Here is an 18,427-nt window from a genome sequence, read left to right as displayed (position 1 = left end):
CTGAGGCAACAAATTGAGAAATAGTCATTGGGATCAGTAGACTTTGTGCTTTACTCCTGTCAAAGCTTTATTAGTGTGCCAGTGTCTCACACCTGTAATCTTCGATATTCAGGAGGCTAAAATCTGAGGCCCAAGGTTTGAAACCAGTCCAGGCAGACAAATCTGACAGACTCTTATCTCCAATTAACCAACAAAAAGTTGGAAGTGGAGGTGTGATTCAAATGGTAAAGCACCAGCCTTGAGAGAAAAAGCTAATGGAAAGCCCCAGAACTGGCAAAACAAAACCCTATAATGGCAAATGAATCATGACATTGGAGCCAAAATTATTACTACCTCCTCCCTTCCCAACTGAACCACCTGGAGCTATAGACAGTGCAGCTCAGTTAAACACACTGGTTGCTCGAGGAAGGAACCAGGGAGGCTGTGAGAACCAGTGGCCTTCAGCATGTGAACCCCACCCCATGTGAGGTTGAGGAAGACAAGCGTTCTTCTTAGATAAGCTACTTGTCAGGGGTACTTGGAGAGTACATGAAGAGACTCAGTCCTTTCATGAGCACAGAGCAGATGTGTTCAGAAGCAAGCATGTAATCAAGGCATTGATAGATCCTGACAGAATAATCTAGAGCTTCTAATTGCCCAGAAGCTGACTGCAGTATTTGGACTATGTGTCTATTCAGTAAAAATCACATTGCCACTATTACATCCAATAACAACTTAGGTTTGCAGCAGTCCTCTTATGGCCAGTCATTTGTGGTCATTTATGTGTGCCAGGCATGTGCCTTATACAGGTTTTCTCATTATTACTCTCTACCGCCATATGAGATGGGTATTTGTAATGTCTGATTTTATAAGTATAGAGAATGAGGCTCAATTAGAGCAAGTGATGTGTGTGTCAGGGTCTCAGATTTAGTAAGGTGTTTTATAATTAAGGTGGCTTTCCATTTGTTACCTCATTTAATCCCCTCAATGAACTTTGGCAGACAAAGTACAGGTGGTACCCCTATTGTGCAGGTGAGGGGTACTAACGGTAAGTGATGCTAAGTAACCTTTTCAGGTGGGTAATTAGTGGTGTTAGAACTCAAATCCAGGCCTTCTGATCTAAGCACTTACAAAATTATATCACGCTGGGTTCCTTTGAAGCTTAAAAGCCTGAGTTTTAGCTATAATATGTAATAGAAGAATGAATGAACTTTTTTTTTTTGCTGGTTACAGACCTAGGAGAGTTCATTTCTCAAAAACAAAAAAATATATATTCCAGACCCTTTATAATACATTTGCATAGAGTCATATGTGAATTTGAGTCTCTGCTTCCCCTCAGAAGCATGGCTGTAGCTCCTGAAGGGAGTCACCTGGCCTGAGATGTCTTTGTAACTTTCCATCTGGTGTAGTGTTTAGCGTGTATTTGTGCTCAGCCCACAACTGTCTTCTAACTTAAAAAGGCACATGGGTATGGGATGATCTTGTGGGAAAAACGCAAAGGGCAGTCATTTCATAGCAGTTGCCAGTGACCTGGGAGGAAATCCTAGCAGTGGCTCTGCTTCTCCAGAGATATGGCCTTTATCCTTAGCCAGGACCAAGAAAAGAGAATGTAGATTGAAGTGTCAGCAAGAAAATGGTAGGTTAGCTGTAAGGAAGAACTTAGGCCAAGAGGAGTGAAGCTCTAGGAAGAAGCTTTCAAGGGAACTCATAGCTAGAGAATATTTAAAAAAAAAAAAACTCTTCCAGGAGTGTGCTTGGATTATTAAATAGGATTATAAGATGCTCATTTTACAGTTCAGGTGCATCTGATTAAATTTTTTGTGTGAAATCTAGAAGTGGTTCTTTTTCAGGAATGTTGAGCAACTGGGTCTTACAAAGCATGTCTTTCACTCAGGCTAAATCCAAGGGACCCAGATAAATTATGATTTTAGTGATTCCCCACCCCCATTCTGGGGGTTCTCTGTTCCTTGTGTCTATGATGCTGGACAATAATAACTAACTTTTTCTGAGTGGCAGCTTTATTCCTGGCACTGCATTCTGTTCTTTTTCTTTTCTGGTGCTACTGGGATTTGAATTCAGACCCTCTACCACTGAGCCATATGTCTAGCTCTACTTCCTACTGGTAGTTTCTGAGATAGGGTCTCGTTGCCTGTCATTTGTGGAATGACACATGACAGCATGCTCCACTGAGTCTAAAGGGATTTTCTGCCTGGGTTTGGGATCTCCCCAATCTCAGTCTCCCATGGAGCTTAGGGCAACAAGCACACCCCACCGTGCCCAGCAATGGATTAAAGAAGGGTTTTGAGCTTTTCTGCCAGAACTGGCTTTGATCCACGATCCTCCAATCTCAGCCTTCCAAGCAGCTAGGATTATAGCCATGAGCCACTGGTGTCTAGCTGAGTTTTATGCTTTATTAACTAGTAAGCCTTATGCTGCAGGCTAGGAAACTGACTCTTTGAGAGATGAGGTCATTTATCTTGGGAAGTGCTCTTGAAAAAGACAAAGGTTGAGTCTCTCCCATATGGTCCTCCCTAGAATCTATGCTTTTTACCACTGCTTAACCGTTATCCCTCACCTCCTCTCTTCAGGATGCAGCCTGCTGTCTTTTGCTGTGTCTCCACTACACACCAATAGCACAGAATAGACTCTCCCCATACCTGTAGGGCTGCCTGTCCCCTCCTAGCTCAGCCCCTCCTGGTCTGTCTTCTCTGTGCCAGCTATCACATCCTGCATGGGCCATTCCTAAGTTCAGACAGAGCTAGCTCTGTGGTGTGCTGAGGCAGCAGGCTCAGGTAGAAGATAGGACTATGGGCCAAGACAGGACATGCCTGAAGGGAAAGCCCTTTGCAAGGGTGAGAGCTGGATACATTTCTTCACACTATTTAATCCATTCTTGCTAGACCCCAATGAATGAATGAGTGGGGGGCATCACACACACACACACACACACACACACACACACACACACACACACACACACACACCTACCTTTTGAAGGCTTGGTAAAATCCAGGTCATATCCCACCTACCAGTGTTTGTAGAAGTCCATAGCACTCGTGTGTGTCTTCGATTAATTTGTCACAAAGACATACAAACAGGTACAAAAAATAAATCCTGCTTTGCAACCCAGAACTCATTGTGTTTTGATACATGTAAGAAGGAATAAATAATCCTTCCAATAGTTTGAAGTGATAGGGTTATTAATACCCATTTAGGTTGGCTCTAAGAATAAAGTTGATCATTTAAAAGAAAAAAAAAAAAAAAAGGAAAGAAGGGAAATCCAAAGTGCTCCCAACCTGGAGTGGCTGTCCCAGGAGTGACCCCTGCTTCACCTCTTTCCTGTGTGAATGTGTATCAATTCCATTTCACCCAGCATCAGCTGCTGTATCTGCCCCCACGCATGCTCTTGAAATGCATGCGTTGTCACCAAGCATTTCATAGCAGGCCAGGTGGCTCCCACTTCTCCCCAGTTCCTTTGGGCACCAGCTGACACCCAGACCCTGGGGGGATAGGGCAGAAAAATCAGTGGAACATGTGGGCTTTTCCTGATCGGTCCTCCTTTAAAAGCAGCTTGAGTGCTCACAGCACACAAAGGTTAGCTCTCAGCCAAGTGCCAGTGGCTCATGCCTATCATCCTATCTACTCAGGAGATCTGAGATCTGAGGATCATGGTTCAATGCCAGCCTGGGCAGGAAAATCCACAAGACTCTTATCTCCAACAAACTACCAAAACAACAACAACAACAACAAAAATCCTGAAGTAGAGCTGTAGCTTAAGTGGTAGAGCACCAGCCTTGAGAAAAAAAAAAAAAAAAGATCAGGAACAGTGAGTGCTCAGGCCCTGAGTTCAAGTCCTAGGTGGGCACAAAAGAAAAAAGTTCCCTCTCTCATGGTGTCTTCTTTTTCTACCCAGACCACATCAGGTCATGTCCAGTTTGACAACTGCAATTTTGAGAATGGACACATCCAGGTCCATGGCCCTGGGACCTGCCAGGTGAAGTTCTGCATCTTCAAAAACACCCATGTCTTCCTGCACAATGTGCCCCTGTGTGTCCTGGAAAACTGTGAATTTGTGGGCAGTGAAAACAACTCGGTGACGGTGGAGGGTCACCCGTCAGCAGATAAGAACTGGGCCTATAAGTATCTACTGGGGCTTGTCAGATCCTCTCCCACCCTGATCCCCAAAGAGGACACAGACTTTTTAATGTCCCTGGACCTGGAGAGCCGTGACCAGGCCTGGAGCCCAAGGACCTGTGATATTGTCATCGAGGGCAGCCAAAGCCCCACCAGCCCAGCCTCCAGCTCCCCAAAGCCAAGCTCCAAGGCTAGTTCCCAGGAGGCCGAAGTGGTGGGCAGCGATGGGGAAAGGGTGGCCCAGACCCCAGACAGCAGCGATGGAGGCCTGAGTCCCAGTGGTGAGGGTGAGGAGGAGGAGGAGGAACAGCTCACGTACAGGTTGTCCTACCAGGTGCAGGGCCCGCGTCCTGTCCTAGGGGGTTCCTTTCTAGGCCCACCACTGCCAGGAGCCTCCATTCAGCTGCCCAGCTGCCTGGTGCTGAACTCTCTGCAGCAGGAGCTACAGAAGGACAAGGAGGCCATGGCTCTGGCCAGCTCTGTGCAGGGTTGCCTCATCCGCAAGTGCCTCTTCCGGGACGGAAAAGGAGGCGTCTTTGTCTGCTCCTATGGCCGGGCCAAGATGGAAGGAAACGTCTTCCGCAACCTGACTTATGCAGTGCGGTGCATACATAACAGCAAGGTGCTGCTCTAAACATAGACACTGTGGACGAGGACCTCCCTGGGTTACCTGGAGTGTGAGGGTTGACTGTTGAGGGCTCCTGAGGTTATAGATGGGAAAGGTGTCATAGGATGTTTTGGGGGAGGGGAGGGTGTTTTTTTTTTTTGTGTGTGTGTGTGTGTGTGTGTGTGTGTGTGTGTGTGTGTGTGTGTTTTACTATAGTGGGGATTAAACCTAGGACCTTACACATGCCTGGTAAGCACTCTGCCACTTGAACTATGCCTTCAGCTCTTTTGTTCATTTATGACATAGAGTCTTGCTAACTTTGTCTAGGCTTGTCTTCAATTCACCATCCTCCTGTCTCCTTCTAAGTAGCATCTTGTGTGTGTGTGTGTGTGTGTGTGTGTGTGTGTGTGTGTGTGTGTGTGTGTGTGTACTGGTACTGGGGACTTGAACTCAGAGCCTGGGTGCTCTCCCTGAGCTTTATTCTCAAGGCTAGTGCTTTACCATTTGAGCCACAGCTCCACTTCTGGCTTGTTTTGGTGCTTAATTAGAGGTAAGAATCTTAAAGATTTTACTGCCCAAGCTAGTTTTGTACCTCAATCCTCAAATCTCAGTCTCCTGGGTAGCATAGATTGCAGGTGTGAGCTACCGGTGCCTGGCTTAGTGTTTTGCATTTTTTTAGATAATATTTTTAAGCTTATTGACACTTCACTTCATGTTCATCATCTGACTTAGACAGGACAGAAATATTTCTTCCCATTTTGTGGAAAAGGAAACAGAGGCCCAGAGAAGGGAGGTATCTTACTCAGGATCAGATAGAAAGTCTGAGGGAGAATAGAGTTCTCCAGCTTAGGTCTGTGTCTGTATTCACTATGCTGTTTCTCAAACATGCCATGCATGTCCTAGTAAAAGAAATATGACAAGATTCGTGGAGACATGATCACTGCTTCACTGCAGGTTCAAGTCATAGAGCTGAGAAGGCTTTTGAGAAGAGCTGTCTGTGCTGAGTAAATAAGTAGGGGCCCAAAGAGAATGGGCCCTGTGTGATGAAAAGGGGACCCACAGTGCATGCAAGCAGTGAGCCATGCCAGCAGCAGGAACATCCTGTGCTGGGCTTGGTTATAAGGCTGCCTTCGCCTGTGCCAGTGGGGACAGGTTGAAAGATGAAGCAACAAAGCTGAGCAGGTGCCACCTAGCCTTGGGCCTAGAAAAGTGGACCTTATGCTAAAAGCAGCCCAGTGATATGATTAACATCTTGCTCTGGGCAGGCATTCAGGTACAGCAAGACAACCTGCAATTCCACTAATGGTTGTAACAGGAAGGGGGGCTCTGAAGGGAAAGGGAGGGCTTGCAGAAGACAGCCTGGCACAGCACCTTGGCTCTCTGTTGCTGTGAACATTACCTCTGCTTCTGGCAGAGGACATGAATGTTCCTGTCTGGCTTCCGTCACTGGGGCTGAGGGCCCGATGCCATGGTGTTGGCAGAAGTATTCAGGAAACTAAAGGGCACTGTGCAAATGTCAAATGTGGATCTTGCACTTCTAGAATAGTTAGTAGCAGTTGCATTTTACTTTTGTATTACCCAGCCCACTTCCAAAAGGGATGTTTAGGTGGTGTTACTCTGAAAGTACTACAAGATTGTGCTATAAACAGAAAAGGTCAAATATAAAGGAATGGGTAGGCAATGGGGGATAGTTCTCATGACGCCCTGATGGAAGGATCTGCTTTGGGCCCTCAGGGATGACTCTTTCCTCCTTGCAGAGTAACTAAGAATATGGCTTTTCAAGCCAGGCTCCAGTGGCTCAGGCCTGTAATTCCAGCTACACAGGAGGCTGAGATCTGAGGATCACATCCAAAGCTAGCTTGAGCAGGAAAATCCATGAGACTCTTTTTTTTAAATTTTTATTGTCAAACTGATGTACAGAGAGAGGTTATAGTTCATGAGACTCTGATCTCCAATAAACTACTGTTAAGTAAACAACTCAGAAAAAGCCAGAAGTGGTGCTGTGGCTCTTGAGCCAAAGAAGCCCAGAGACAGCACCCTATGTTCAAACCCCAGGACTGTAAGAGAAAACAATTAAAAAGCCAGGCTTGGAGCATGCCTGTAATCCTAGCACTTTGAATGACCAGGAGGATGACAAGATTGAATCCGGCCTGAGTTATATAGCGAGATCCTGTCTCAAAAAAAAGGGAGGGTGGGAGCTGGGAATATGGTTTAGCGGTAGAGTGCTCGCCTTGCATGCATGAATCCCTGGGTTCAATTCCTCAGCACCACATAAACAGAAAAAGCCGGAAGTAGTGCTATGGCTCAAGTGGTAGAGTGCTAGCCTTGAGCAAAAGCTGGGGACAGTGCTCACGCCCCGAGTCCAAGTCCCAGGACTGACAAAAAATAAATAAAACAAACAAACAAAAAAAGGCTGGGATTATAGCTCAGTGCTTGTCTAGAATATATAAACCACAACTTGATTCCCACCCCCGTCCCCCATCAAAAAAAAAAAAAAAGCTGAAGAATTGGCCTTGGTTTCCTAAGTTGAAGAATGATGGGAGAGAGATGAAATATCCCATGTATGCTTGGTGTTTGCTTGGGCAAATTTAGAAAACATCTATCCTAAGTAGAAGGGATAGATCTGGAACTTGATCCACTAAAAGTAGCTACATCCTTGAGCCCCATGAAGTTTCCATGCGACCCCAGTGCATGAAGCTTGAAGACTCTGGAACCCATTTCTCTAAGCATCCTTTCCCTCCATCCTTCAGTTTTGTGGCCTGGGCTCAGAGCCAAGCTTCAATCTAGGTTTTGATAAAGCCTCAACATGAGGCTAGCTGGCAGCACACAATGGGAAGGAAGTAGGGTACTGGGGATGTTCCCCTCTCACTTGTGGGCGAACTGTAGGGACCAAATGGTAAAGGAGTGAATCAAGGGTTGCCCCATTGCATGCTAACAAAACCATGACAGCAAAATAAATGCCGTTCCCTTGTCCACTTAGATTGTCATGCTCAGGAATGACATTTATCGCTGTCGGGCATCAGGCATTTTTCTTCGCTTGGAGGGAGGAGGCCTGATCGCAGGCAACAACATTTACCACAATGCGGAAGCTGGTGTCGACATCCGGAAACGGTCCAACCCACTCATACTGGTACTTTTCTCTATTTTCTTTCCTTCTTCCAGATGGCTCCATTCAGGTTGCCATCTTGAATTTATAGCCTTCCTGTTTGCAAGTGGATTCAGCTTTTCTGTATGTCCTCATGACTTTCTCTTCCACGCATGAATAGTGAGTGCAGGCAAGTCACTTCCTCCATCTTCCTATCATTAAAGAGGAGGAAGAGGAAATTTTACAGGGTCATCCCTCAGCCCTGATATGTGGTTGGCTTTCAGTTTCATAAGAATCAACATACAGGGTTGACTGCAGTGGCTCGTGCTTATAATCCCAGCTTCTCATGAGGCAGAAGAAGAAGGATTGAGTCTGATTTCCCCCTTGGAAATTTGCCCCTAGCAAAAATGTGAAATCCTAACTTGAAGCAAAAAGGGCTAGGTGTGTGGATCAGGTGGGTAGACTGCCTGCCTAGCCAGTGTGAGATGCTGAGTTCAAACCCCAGTACTGCCAAAAAAAAATAAGACAATAAAGATATGATGTCCTCCTTCCCTAAAAGACATTTGGTTCTGAAATCAAAATGAAACCCTATCTTATTAGTCCATTATCTATCTAGCTTCCTACTCAGGAGGCTGAGATATGAGGATCACAGTTCCAATCCAGCCCAGGCAGAAAAGTCCTTGTGAGACTCTTATCTCCGGTTAACACCTCAAAAACTGGAAGTGGCACTGTGGCTCAATTGGTAAAGTGCTAGCTTTGAGCACAGAGAGGCACAAGGACAGTGCCCAGGCCCTGAGTTCAAGCCCCACAACTGACAAAAAAAGACCCTCCCCCAGTAAATATGATGCTTATTATATGCCTGATACTTTACTAATCCTTTTGTACATGTTTACCTAATTATCCTTCATCCTTAGGAAATAGAATAGTGACTTCCCCTATTTACAGGTGTAGGCATTGGGAACAAAGAGGTTGATGACCTTCCCACTGCCATGTGGCTGGTGGCAGGTGGGATTTGAATGCAGGTGGCGTGACTCAGGGTTGATCATCTTTGCCTGTTCTCTCTTGGCTGAAGAGAGAAGGGAAAAGTTCCCAACTTGAAAAAAAAGCCTCACCTAACCAGTGCCCTCTTCCATGCCAGGGAGGCTACAGGGCTGTCGTCCTTCCCCCTACAGGCTACATTGTGGCACGTTTGCAGGAAAGGCAGGACAGCCATATAGCCATGTGCTGGGGATCTTCCAGTGATAGTGTGGTCTCCACTGTGTTCATCCTGGGCCCGTTGGGTGGACAGTGATTGAGCCTTCCGCTTCTTACCAGCATGCCTGATCTGTCTTCCATAGTGTCTCACTTCTACTTGCAGTGTAACCAGATCCACCACGGCCTTCGTTCTGGCATTGTTGTCCTTGGCAATGGGAAAGGCATCATCAGGAACAACCAAATCTTTTCAAATAAAGAGGCTGGCATTTATATCCTGTACCACGGAAATCCAGTTGTAAGGTAGGTACCCAGACTGTCTGGCTGGGCCATGATCCCTTCTCCCTACTGTCATCTGTTTCCTCAATCCCTGTGTTTGCTCCATTTGAAACATTTATTCACAGTGGTACAGATACCAGCCAAGACCTCACCCTAATTACACAGCTGCTCTGGTGCTTCTGCCTTCTTTCCCACTTACCTGTATGTTGGCATTCTGTTCAGCACACCACTGTGTACACTAACCGAGATCTAGGAGTGAGTAGTCTACTGCGACTTGAGGGGAACGAAATAGAATACTTTTTATTGGAATTGTCCCTGAAAATCTTGGATTCGATGATGATTTTAACATGGCCTTTTATACCCATGTGGCAGCGTCTCTGCCATGCAGCACAGTGGAAATAAAGGTAGAAAAAAAGGCTTGAGGCTGGGCACAGGCGGCTTACCCCTACAATCCTAGCCACTCAGGAATCTGAATCCTGAGGATCCCTGTTCAAAGCTAGCCCAACTAGACAAATTTGTAAGATTCTTTTCTCCAATTAACTGGCAAAAAGCCAAAATTGGAGGCATAGATCAAGTGGTAGAGTAGCAGCCATGACTAAAAATGAGCAAGACCCAGTTCAAGCCCCAATACAGGCATGTGCATAACCCCTGCTCCCAAGACACACACACACACACACACACACACACACACACACACACACACACCACACACCCTTATGTCAGCCAGGCTGAGGAAAGTGAAGTTGGTTCTGATGAGATAATGGGGAATCTTCAATAAAGATTTTGAGTTGAAGTCTCACGCAGCTATGCCTGTCTTTAGGACTGTGGCTGGCATTAATGTGCAGCAAGAATGTTCTCAGGTGGTTTTCCTCTGCATTAGTCCACAGGTGATTTTCTGAGTGGTTGCAGGACACTTGTATTTATCACTCTGGAAAGTTTCAGAATATTCTGCCATTTGGGTACTTCATAATTTTCTACCTGTTCTGTTAGTACTAGGGCAAATACTTTTCTCTCTTAAAGATAACTCATGGTCACAGTGTCCCTTGCAAGTGCTGGAAAACCATTCAAGAACTTTGAAGACTATCACCATCAGATCAGTGACATGGTCTTTCACACGTGGCCAGTCACTGTGAGAGAACAGGTTGTGCAAATGTAGTTACCTTGAGTGGACAGATTGTGCTTCTTTCCTTCTGTGAGGCTTGTGACAGGCAGCAGCCTCAGGGGAGGACACAGAAAAAGAGTCTGAGATCAGGCTGGGAATGTGGCTTAGTGGTAGAGTGCTTGCCTAGCATGCATGAGGCCCTGGGTTTGATTCAGTACTACATATCTTTTTTCAAAAGAAAAGCTGGAAGTGGTGGCACAAGTGGTAGAGTGTTGGACTTTGGTAAAAGAAGCTCAGGGACAGTGTCCAGGCCCTGAGTTCAAGAGCCCCAGAACTAGCACAAAAAAAAAAGTCTGAGATACCTGAACAGCATGAATGAGGCAAACCCCATTTGCCACTGGAATTACAACTCCCAAGCAAGCTTAGCACAGCCTCCTAGGATTTCATCATGCCACCAGGGCTTACCTGTGATCATATACCATGGTGACATCTGTTTAAAATGGTACTTAGGGGCTGGGAATATGGCCTAGTGGCAAGAGTGCTTGCCTCGTATACATGAAGCCCTGGGTTCAATTCCTGGGCACCACATATATAGAAAATGGCCAGAAGTGGCGCTGTGGCTCAAGTGGCAGAGTGCTAGCCTTGAGCAAAAAGAAGCCAGGGACAGTGCTCAGGCCCTGAGCTCAAGCCCCAGGACTGGCCAAAAATAAATAAATAAAATGGTGTTTATAGGTAGATGACGGTAAAGAGAAGCCACAGTCAGATGTCATTATGCTTACATCCCATAATTGTGAGTTCAGTTTTGGTCAGGCTGCCCCACTCACCACTAAAGATTTCTAAGTGCCTGGCACACTCCGGGAAGTGCTGTAAGCCTTGTGAACGTGAGCCATCGGGACACCTGCCAAGGGAGGCAGTGGCCTGGAGCATGACGTGAGTCCTCTGTCTTGTCTTTCCATTCTAGTGGGAACCACATCTTCAAGGGCCGTGCAGCTGGCATAGCAGTGAACGAGAATGGCAAAGGCCTCATCACAGGTATGGGTTGGGAATTCCCTAGAGCCACAGCCAGCACTGGCAGCCCACACCACTGTCCCCTTGGGTCACGTCACCAGCTTACACCACTCCTTACCCACCACAGGCCACCTTCTGTGATTAGCTGGCTCTCAGGGACATGGGCTCCCTGCTGGCCATGCTTCTCATGAGGAGGGCCTAGCACAGCACCGAGGAGTGTGTGCTGTGCCACGCCCAGGGCTGAGGCATGTCACTGGGTGGCTTGTTCCACTTCCTGAAGCACTGAAGCCTGAGGAGCTGTGTGAATCCTTCCTTTGGACTTTTTTCATGGGCTGCTATCTTCTCTGGAATCAGGTCAATTCTTACTCTTCCTTTAGGTGTCAGCTTGAATGTTACCTCTTCAGGGAAGCCTTCCCTGATCTATTCTTAGCTCACATTCACTCGTTGTACCCAGGACATCTTTATTATAGGACATTTTACTTAATCACTTTCTGTTGTTTGTTTTTGTCAGTCTGGACTCAAGGCCTTGTGTTTACTAGGCAGGTACTCTACCTTGTGAGCCACACCCCCTGCCCTATATTGCTTGAGTGGCTTTCCAGGTATGGTTTTCATGTGTTTGCCCCAGGGCAAGCCCCAGACTTACTTACTCAGCTTCTTTAGCTGAGATTATAGGCCTGGTCCAAGGCAAGCCTTTCTCAGAACCTAAAAGATGGGATGAGTCCTAAGAAAAGAACCTTCCAGACAAGGCCAACAACAGGAGTAAAATGACATACTTGACTGGGGATAGCTAGTGGGACTAAAGCCTGGGGTGCCTGGAGAAGGGAGCATGTTATAGCAACACAGAGCAGGAAGGGGCCCAGCATGAGGGTTTTCTGAGCTATGGTCCAGGAGGCTTAGTCTGCTCTGTCACAGTGCTCGAGATAGCCGTGCCCAGGACCACCCTGCTGACCTTTGACTCTTAGCCTACTCTCAGGAATGGAGAGGCTCCCCAGGAGAGAACAGGGCAGGAAGGTCAGTCAGGGTACCTTCCCACGCTGTGGCAGAACTTGTGGACTCCTCCTTGGACTCTTAAGAGCCAGTTTCTTCCTACTCAGCAATCTTCAGGCCACAAGGTACAGTGAGAGCTGAGGACAGAGGCATGCACAAGACACAAACTTTTCCCCAGAGAAAGCGGATGAGGGTCTGAAACATCAGCCAGCCGGCTCATATCAGGATGCTGGGTGTCAGCAGCAAGAGGTGTGGGTGTTCTGTGAGGTCTTTTCCCCAGGCCGTCCTAATCATCATCGACAGTGCTGGAAGTAGCTTTGGTGTATTGACCTTCTTTCTGCCTCTCTCCATAGAAAATGTCATCCGGGAGAATCAGTGGGGAGGTGTGGACATCCGCCGGGGAGCCATCCCGGTCCTCAGGAGCAACCTCATCTGCTTTGGCTACTCAGACGGTGTGGTCGTGGGAGATGAAGGCAAAGGATTGATAGAAGGGAATACCATCTATGGTGAGAAGCAGGGTTCTGGGGTTCTGGGGGACAGGTCTTGTGGTCCAGCTCCACCTGGGAGGCAGGAAGCCTGGGTTCCATGCTGGCTTGTCGGTCCAACTTCCCAAGGCCTCAGCCACGTCAGGGGAAGAGGGGGAACTGTGGCAGACCCCCTTCGTACATCACCTTACAATCCACACTGAGCTCAAGTGCTCAGCTTTATCCCCAAGGAAAATAACAAGAAACAGAAGTGTTGCGTTTAACTTGCAACACACAGGCATCTAAATTCTTCATCCTTATACATCCTGTCTGGATGTGAATATTTGGGACAAAGTCATGATCTTTCCAGATCAAGCCTCCAATAATAATTATTGACAAGATTTATCCAGGCTTACCTCTGCTATGTTCTTCCCATGCATTGTCACATTTAATCCCCATGACTGCCTTTGGAAGGCACAAAGGTATATGTATTCATCTCAATAGAAAGGTGAGGAAACTGAGGCACAGAGATTGGATGACCTGCTCTAAGTCATAGCTGGGGAGTGGTAGGGCATGCTCCTGTAGAGTAGCATTGGCCCACCTTTGGCCCTGTCGCTATGGGCCTGTGTGCTTCTGACCCAAAAGCATGGCTTGACAGCTCTCACAGCTTGTGAGGTTGGCCTGCTCATGGTCATCCCTCCACATGAAGAAGAAGAAGCCCACAGCTACAGCTGTGACTTGACCTGTCCCAGTGCCTTCTGCATCCCCTCTCAGGGTGACCCTGGGCACTGCCTCACCCATTGCTGGGTGTCAGTGACCAGCTCTGTTCACTGTCGCAGCTAACAAGGGCTGTGGTGTTTGGATGATGTCGTCCAGCCTGCCCCACGTCACCAGCAATCACGTGAGCTACAATGGCCTATATGGAGTGGCTGTGTTCAGCCAGAAGGACGGCATCAGCGAGTTCCCTGGAGGCCATGGGGCCCAGGAGAACTTCAGTGAGGACGGGGATGCCATCCTCTGGGAGACAGAGCTGGAGAAGGAGGACGACCCGCTGTGCCGGCCCATCACCATCGCTCTGGTGGAGTCGAACAGTATTAATCACAATGGAGGTGAGTGTGTCAGCTCCTGCTGACAAACCTTGAGGGCTCCCCACTGACTTAGACAGCAGACTGGTCTCAGCTTGGCCCTCCAGCCTCTCAGCTATTTCTTTCTGTCTTTTACCTCCTACCCAAGCTCCTGGACTTCCTCTCTAAGCTTTCCTGTCTCCTGTCTCACCTCTTTTACTCATGTTTGAAATTCCTTCTCCCATTCACACATCTCAAGCCAACTTGAACTTCCCAACCATCTGTGAAGGCCTCTCTGTCCTTTCCTTCTTTGAATTGTGGCCCCTCCCCATTCCCAGTGATATGTTTTATGGGGTACAGAGTCAGTTACAGAGTGCTGATAAAGAAGGAAATCATTTCATGAGCCCTGGTTAGCTCTTTCCTCAGGGAAATGCTAGTCATTAGCTCCAGCCCACCTCCACAGGAAATGAGGTCCATCCTAGTTCTGGGTTCTTCCATATACCGGGGCTGTCAGGTAGGACAGGCAAAATACCCAGCCATGCCCAGGAAGCAGCAGGCAGGTGTCACACTGAAGTCTGAACTCACAGAGTCACTTCTGGCTGACTGCTTCCATGCTCCTTGTCTTCCACATGGTCCCTCCTGCATTCCCTGGTCCTCCTGCTTCTGGGGAGGGCAGACATAGGGCAGCAGAGCCATTCTCCTCCATGCCTTCCTCACCTCCTTCCTTGCCAGGGGGCTCTTATAAGAACTGCTTTATTCCACACATACATAGTTCAAAGCATTTGTAACCCTTAACACTTTTTAGACATGTATTACTTCATTTGATATATTTTCCCATCAGAAATGATAGGATTTCCCTTATAAAGAAAACTTTCTAAAATAGTGAGACAGGCTTCACCTAGGAGAGCGTGTAAACAGGGTTTTAAAGGATGAGTAGGAGTTCAGCAGCAGTATGCTAGAAGTTGAGGATGTCAGTCACCTCCTAGAGTGCATGGTGTTGGCAGCCTCTTAAGGTGTCTTCATGGTCAGGGCCATGTCAGCTCCTTCCATAACAGAATGAGCTTGCACAGGCCTTTTAGGAAGTAGGCACTTAATGAGGAGAGGACTCTTGCCACAGGGCTTCTGCACACACCACTCCCTATCTATCTTGAATCCCCTTGCTTTGTGCTACTTTATTCATACAGCCCGGCTAGTCTGCTTTAGGAAGATTCCTGAGCTGCCTGTTCCATAAATAGTTCCATAAAACTAAGACAGACACTTGCCTAACAGGCAGAGTTCTGTCTTGAGGCAACACAGGCAGCCTTAGGAGGCAGTGAGCTGCTCATTACAGGAGGCACAAACAACGGAAGGATGGGGTTATAGGGGGCATTTCAGTCTGGGTTGAGAGCCTGGGCCAGGACCATTGAAGCCAAGGAGTCTTCTCCCAGCCTGTGCCCCTGGCCACCTTTGGTGAGGACTTCCTAATGCAGCAGGAAGTTCTCGATGCCCCCTGGTTTCCTCCTCCTGTCTGTCATCAGCCTGGAAGATGACATCAAGGCCGGTCTGCAGGTCACTGCCTCTTCCTCCTGGCCTCTGTCCCAGGATATACCCTCCAAGGAAGGCTGTTCCTGACTCCGGTTGTCAGGGCTGACCTTGTGATCACCCCCTCTGCCTGTAGCTTCCGGACTCTATGTCCAGAGCAGCGAGGTGCTGCACGTCATCTCCAACGTGATCCACGCCAATGGGGACAGAGGCATCTCTGTGGCCCAGAGTGGCCAACTCACCCGCGTGGCCAACAACAGCATCTCCTGCAACCGCCAGAGCGGAGTCAAGGTGGAGACCCAGTGCAAGGTGGAGCTCCGGGGCAATGGCATCTATGACAATAGGGGCCATGGAATCATCACCAAGGGCGAGAGCACCGTTGTTGTGGAAAATGACATCATTGGCAACCGCGGCAGCGGGCTGCAGTTGCTGCCCAGGTCTGACACTAAGGTAGGTGTGCATGTGTGTGACCTGGGGTGGCAGCACAGGCCCAGCCCTGGCCCTGGCCCTCTGCTGAGGAGCAGAGCCATCAGTTCTGACTGCTGCAAGGGGCACCATTCCTCCTGCCAGAGCCCAGCCTGGGAGATGTGGTTGGGCTTCACCTAGGAGAGCATGTAAACAGGGTCTTAAAGGATGAGTCCCGAGTTGAGGATGTCAGTCACCTCCTAGAGTGCATGGTGTTGGCAGCCTCTTAAGGTGTCTTCATGGTCAGGGCCATGTCGGCTCCTTCCATAAGAGAATGAGCTTGCACAGGCCTGTTAGGCAGTAGGTGCTTAATGAGGAGAGGACTCTTGCCACAGGGCTTCTGCCCACATCACTCCCTATCTACCTTGAATCCCCTTGCTTTGTGCTAGTTTATTCATACAGCCCGGCTACTCCACTTCAGGAAGACTCCTGAGCTGCTTGAGCTAAGGTGCTGCTTTTCTGGGCTCTGGGGCACCGTGTCCACCCTGCCTGGCAAGTGCCACAGGGGCCTTCTCCTGTATGTCCCCCCCACAGAATGTGAGATCAAAGCATCTTTTATGCAAAGCCAGTGTACTAGGTGCTAGGGTTTCAGTGCTGAGCCAAACACACACAGTCCCCCATCCCCTTGTAGAATTATGAAACCTAGGGGCTCTTTCCAGCTGTAGAGGGTCAAACATGTCCAACTTGGGCAAGGAGAGAAGAGGTCCATGACTTGGCATCTGAGCCCCAGGGGAGCAGAGGGGAGAGGGGGCACACTGCTGTTTCATTTGGGCTTCCAGGGGCCCTGGCTTCTGGCACCTGGATTTTCCACATTGTTCCTTCTTCCTGGAAAAACTATCCCATGTTCAACCATTTCTTCCAGGAAGTTTCCCATGGCTCTGTCAGGCTACTCTTGATAGCCTGCACTGAGCATCTCTGGTTTTGTGCTGACCTCTCAGCCTCAGTGCACTTGTCTGGCCCCCCACTAGACTGTAGGTCCCTATGATATAACCAAACTCTGCCTGCTTCTCCCAGGTCATAAAGAACCGAATCCACTCATTCCGGGCCTATGGCATCGCTGTGCGGGGCCGTGCCAAGGCCCTGGTGCAAGAGAACATCATCTTCCAGGGCAAGACCAACAAGACCATCTTTCAGCAAATCACAAACAACCGAGAGTGCATTATGCAGAACAACAAGTTCCTGGTCTTCAAGAAAAAGTACGTTTCTGCAGCTGCCCGAATAGATTTCAAGAACCACAGGGTCACTGGGGAAGCTGCTGAGGCTGGCAGAATGCAGCGCCTGGCATGTCCACCCCGGTCCTGCCAGCTTTCACTGTGTCCAGAAAAAGCCCAGTGCTTTGTGTCAGGCTTAGGCTGGGGACTTGCACCTGACTCCCTGTGAGGAAAAGCTTTGGTTTTTTTTTCTTTGCCAGTCCTGGGGCTTGAACTCAGGGCCTGAGCACTGTCCCTGAGCTTCTTTTTGCTCAAGGCTAGGACTCTACCACTTGAGCCACAGCGCCACTTCTGGCTTTTTCTATATATGTGGTGCTGAGGAATCGAACCCAGGGCTTTATGTATGTATACAAGGCGAGCACTTTACCACTAGGCCATATTCCCACCCTGAGGAAAAGCTTTTTAAGAATCAAGGGTGAGCCGGGCACCAGTGGCTCATGCCCGTGATCCTAGCTACTTAGGAGGCTGAGATCTGAGGACTGCGGTTTGAAGCCAGCCTGGGCAGGAAAGTTCATGAGACTCTTATTTCCAGTTAACCACTCAAAAACTGGAAGTGGAAGTGAAGCTATGACTCAAAATGGTAGAGCACTAGTTTAGTAAAAGAGCTCAGGGACAGCAGGCCCGGAGTTCAAGCCCCACAACCGACAAAAGAAAAGAAAAAAGAAAAAGAATCAAAGATACGCACTTTCATCTGAGCTCTGTCATTGGCTATGTGATTGTGAACAGATATCTAATATCTCTGAGCTTTACTTAGTAAAACCTACTTTAAAGGAACTAAGTTGTAGAAAAAAGATTTTTTTTAACATTTAATTCTAGCTACTTAGGAGGCTGAGATCTAAGAATCACAGTTTGAAGCCAGCCTGGGTTCCAATTGACCACCAAGAAGCTAAAAGTGGAGCTGTGGCTCAAGTGGTAGAGTGCTAACATTCAGCAAAAAAGCTCAAGGACAGCGCCCAAGCACTGAGTTCAAACCCCAAGACTGGCACATGTGCATGCACATGCACGCACACACACACAATTAGAGAATCATCTTTTTTAAATCTCAGAAAAAAAATAATCATAATACAGTGATCCTTTACCTATCGCAGGAGTTATATTCCAGAGACTCTGATAGGTGAAAATCTGATAGTTGTCCCTCACTATCGCAGTTTACCTATTGCTGCTTCATGGATTTTCACTTATCACGGGGCGGGGGGAGGGGGGAGTGTGGGGGTGGGGGGAGGTCTGCAACATAGCTCCCCATGATAGGTGAGGGATCACTATGTATATATGTGTTTTAAACCCACAGTACAGTGAAACCGCAATAAGTGAACCACCATATAGCAAGGGA

At 48.0% G+C, this 18,427-nt stretch overlaps 1 protein-coding gene and 1 pseudogene across 4 annotated transcripts in view; both read left to right on the top strand.

Annotated features, from left to right (window-relative positions):
* Positions 1 to 18,427, top strand: part of Fbxo10 (F-box protein 10) — a 44,756-nt gene that overhangs the window by 22,942 nt on the left and 3,387 nt on the right. For all 4 annotated transcript variants that reach the window (XM_048334724.1, XM_048334966.1, XM_048334803.1 and 1 more), the window contains 8 exons: positions 3,893 to 4,735; positions 7,701 to 7,850; positions 9,163 to 9,299; positions 11,339 to 11,409; positions 12,726 to 12,878; positions 13,676 to 13,945; positions 15,558 to 15,871; positions 16,901 to 17,082. In XM_048334724.1, the coding sequence (XP_048190681.1) occupies positions 3,893 to 4,735; positions 7,701 to 7,850; positions 9,163 to 9,299; positions 11,339 to 11,409; positions 12,726 to 12,878; positions 13,676 to 13,945; positions 15,558 to 15,871; positions 16,901 to 17,082 (2,120 nt within the window). The remainder of the gene's footprint in view (positions 1 to 3,892; positions 4,736 to 7,700; positions 7,851 to 9,162; positions 9,300 to 11,338; positions 11,410 to 12,725; positions 12,879 to 13,675; positions 13,946 to 15,557; positions 15,872 to 16,900; positions 17,083 to 18,427) is intronic.
* LOC125341655 lies at positions 3,029 to 3,146 on the top strand (annotated as a pseudogene).

This window comes from Perognathus longimembris, chromosome 1 (genome assembly GCF_023159225.1).
Source record: "Perognathus longimembris pacificus isolate PPM17 chromosome 1, ASM2315922v1, whole genome shotgun sequence".
NCBI lineage: Eukaryota > Metazoa > Chordata > Mammalia > Rodentia > Heteromyidae > Perognathus > Perognathus longimembris.
Note: the sequence above shows the minus strand (reverse complement) of the source record. Positions and strands in the feature narration are given on the sequence as shown.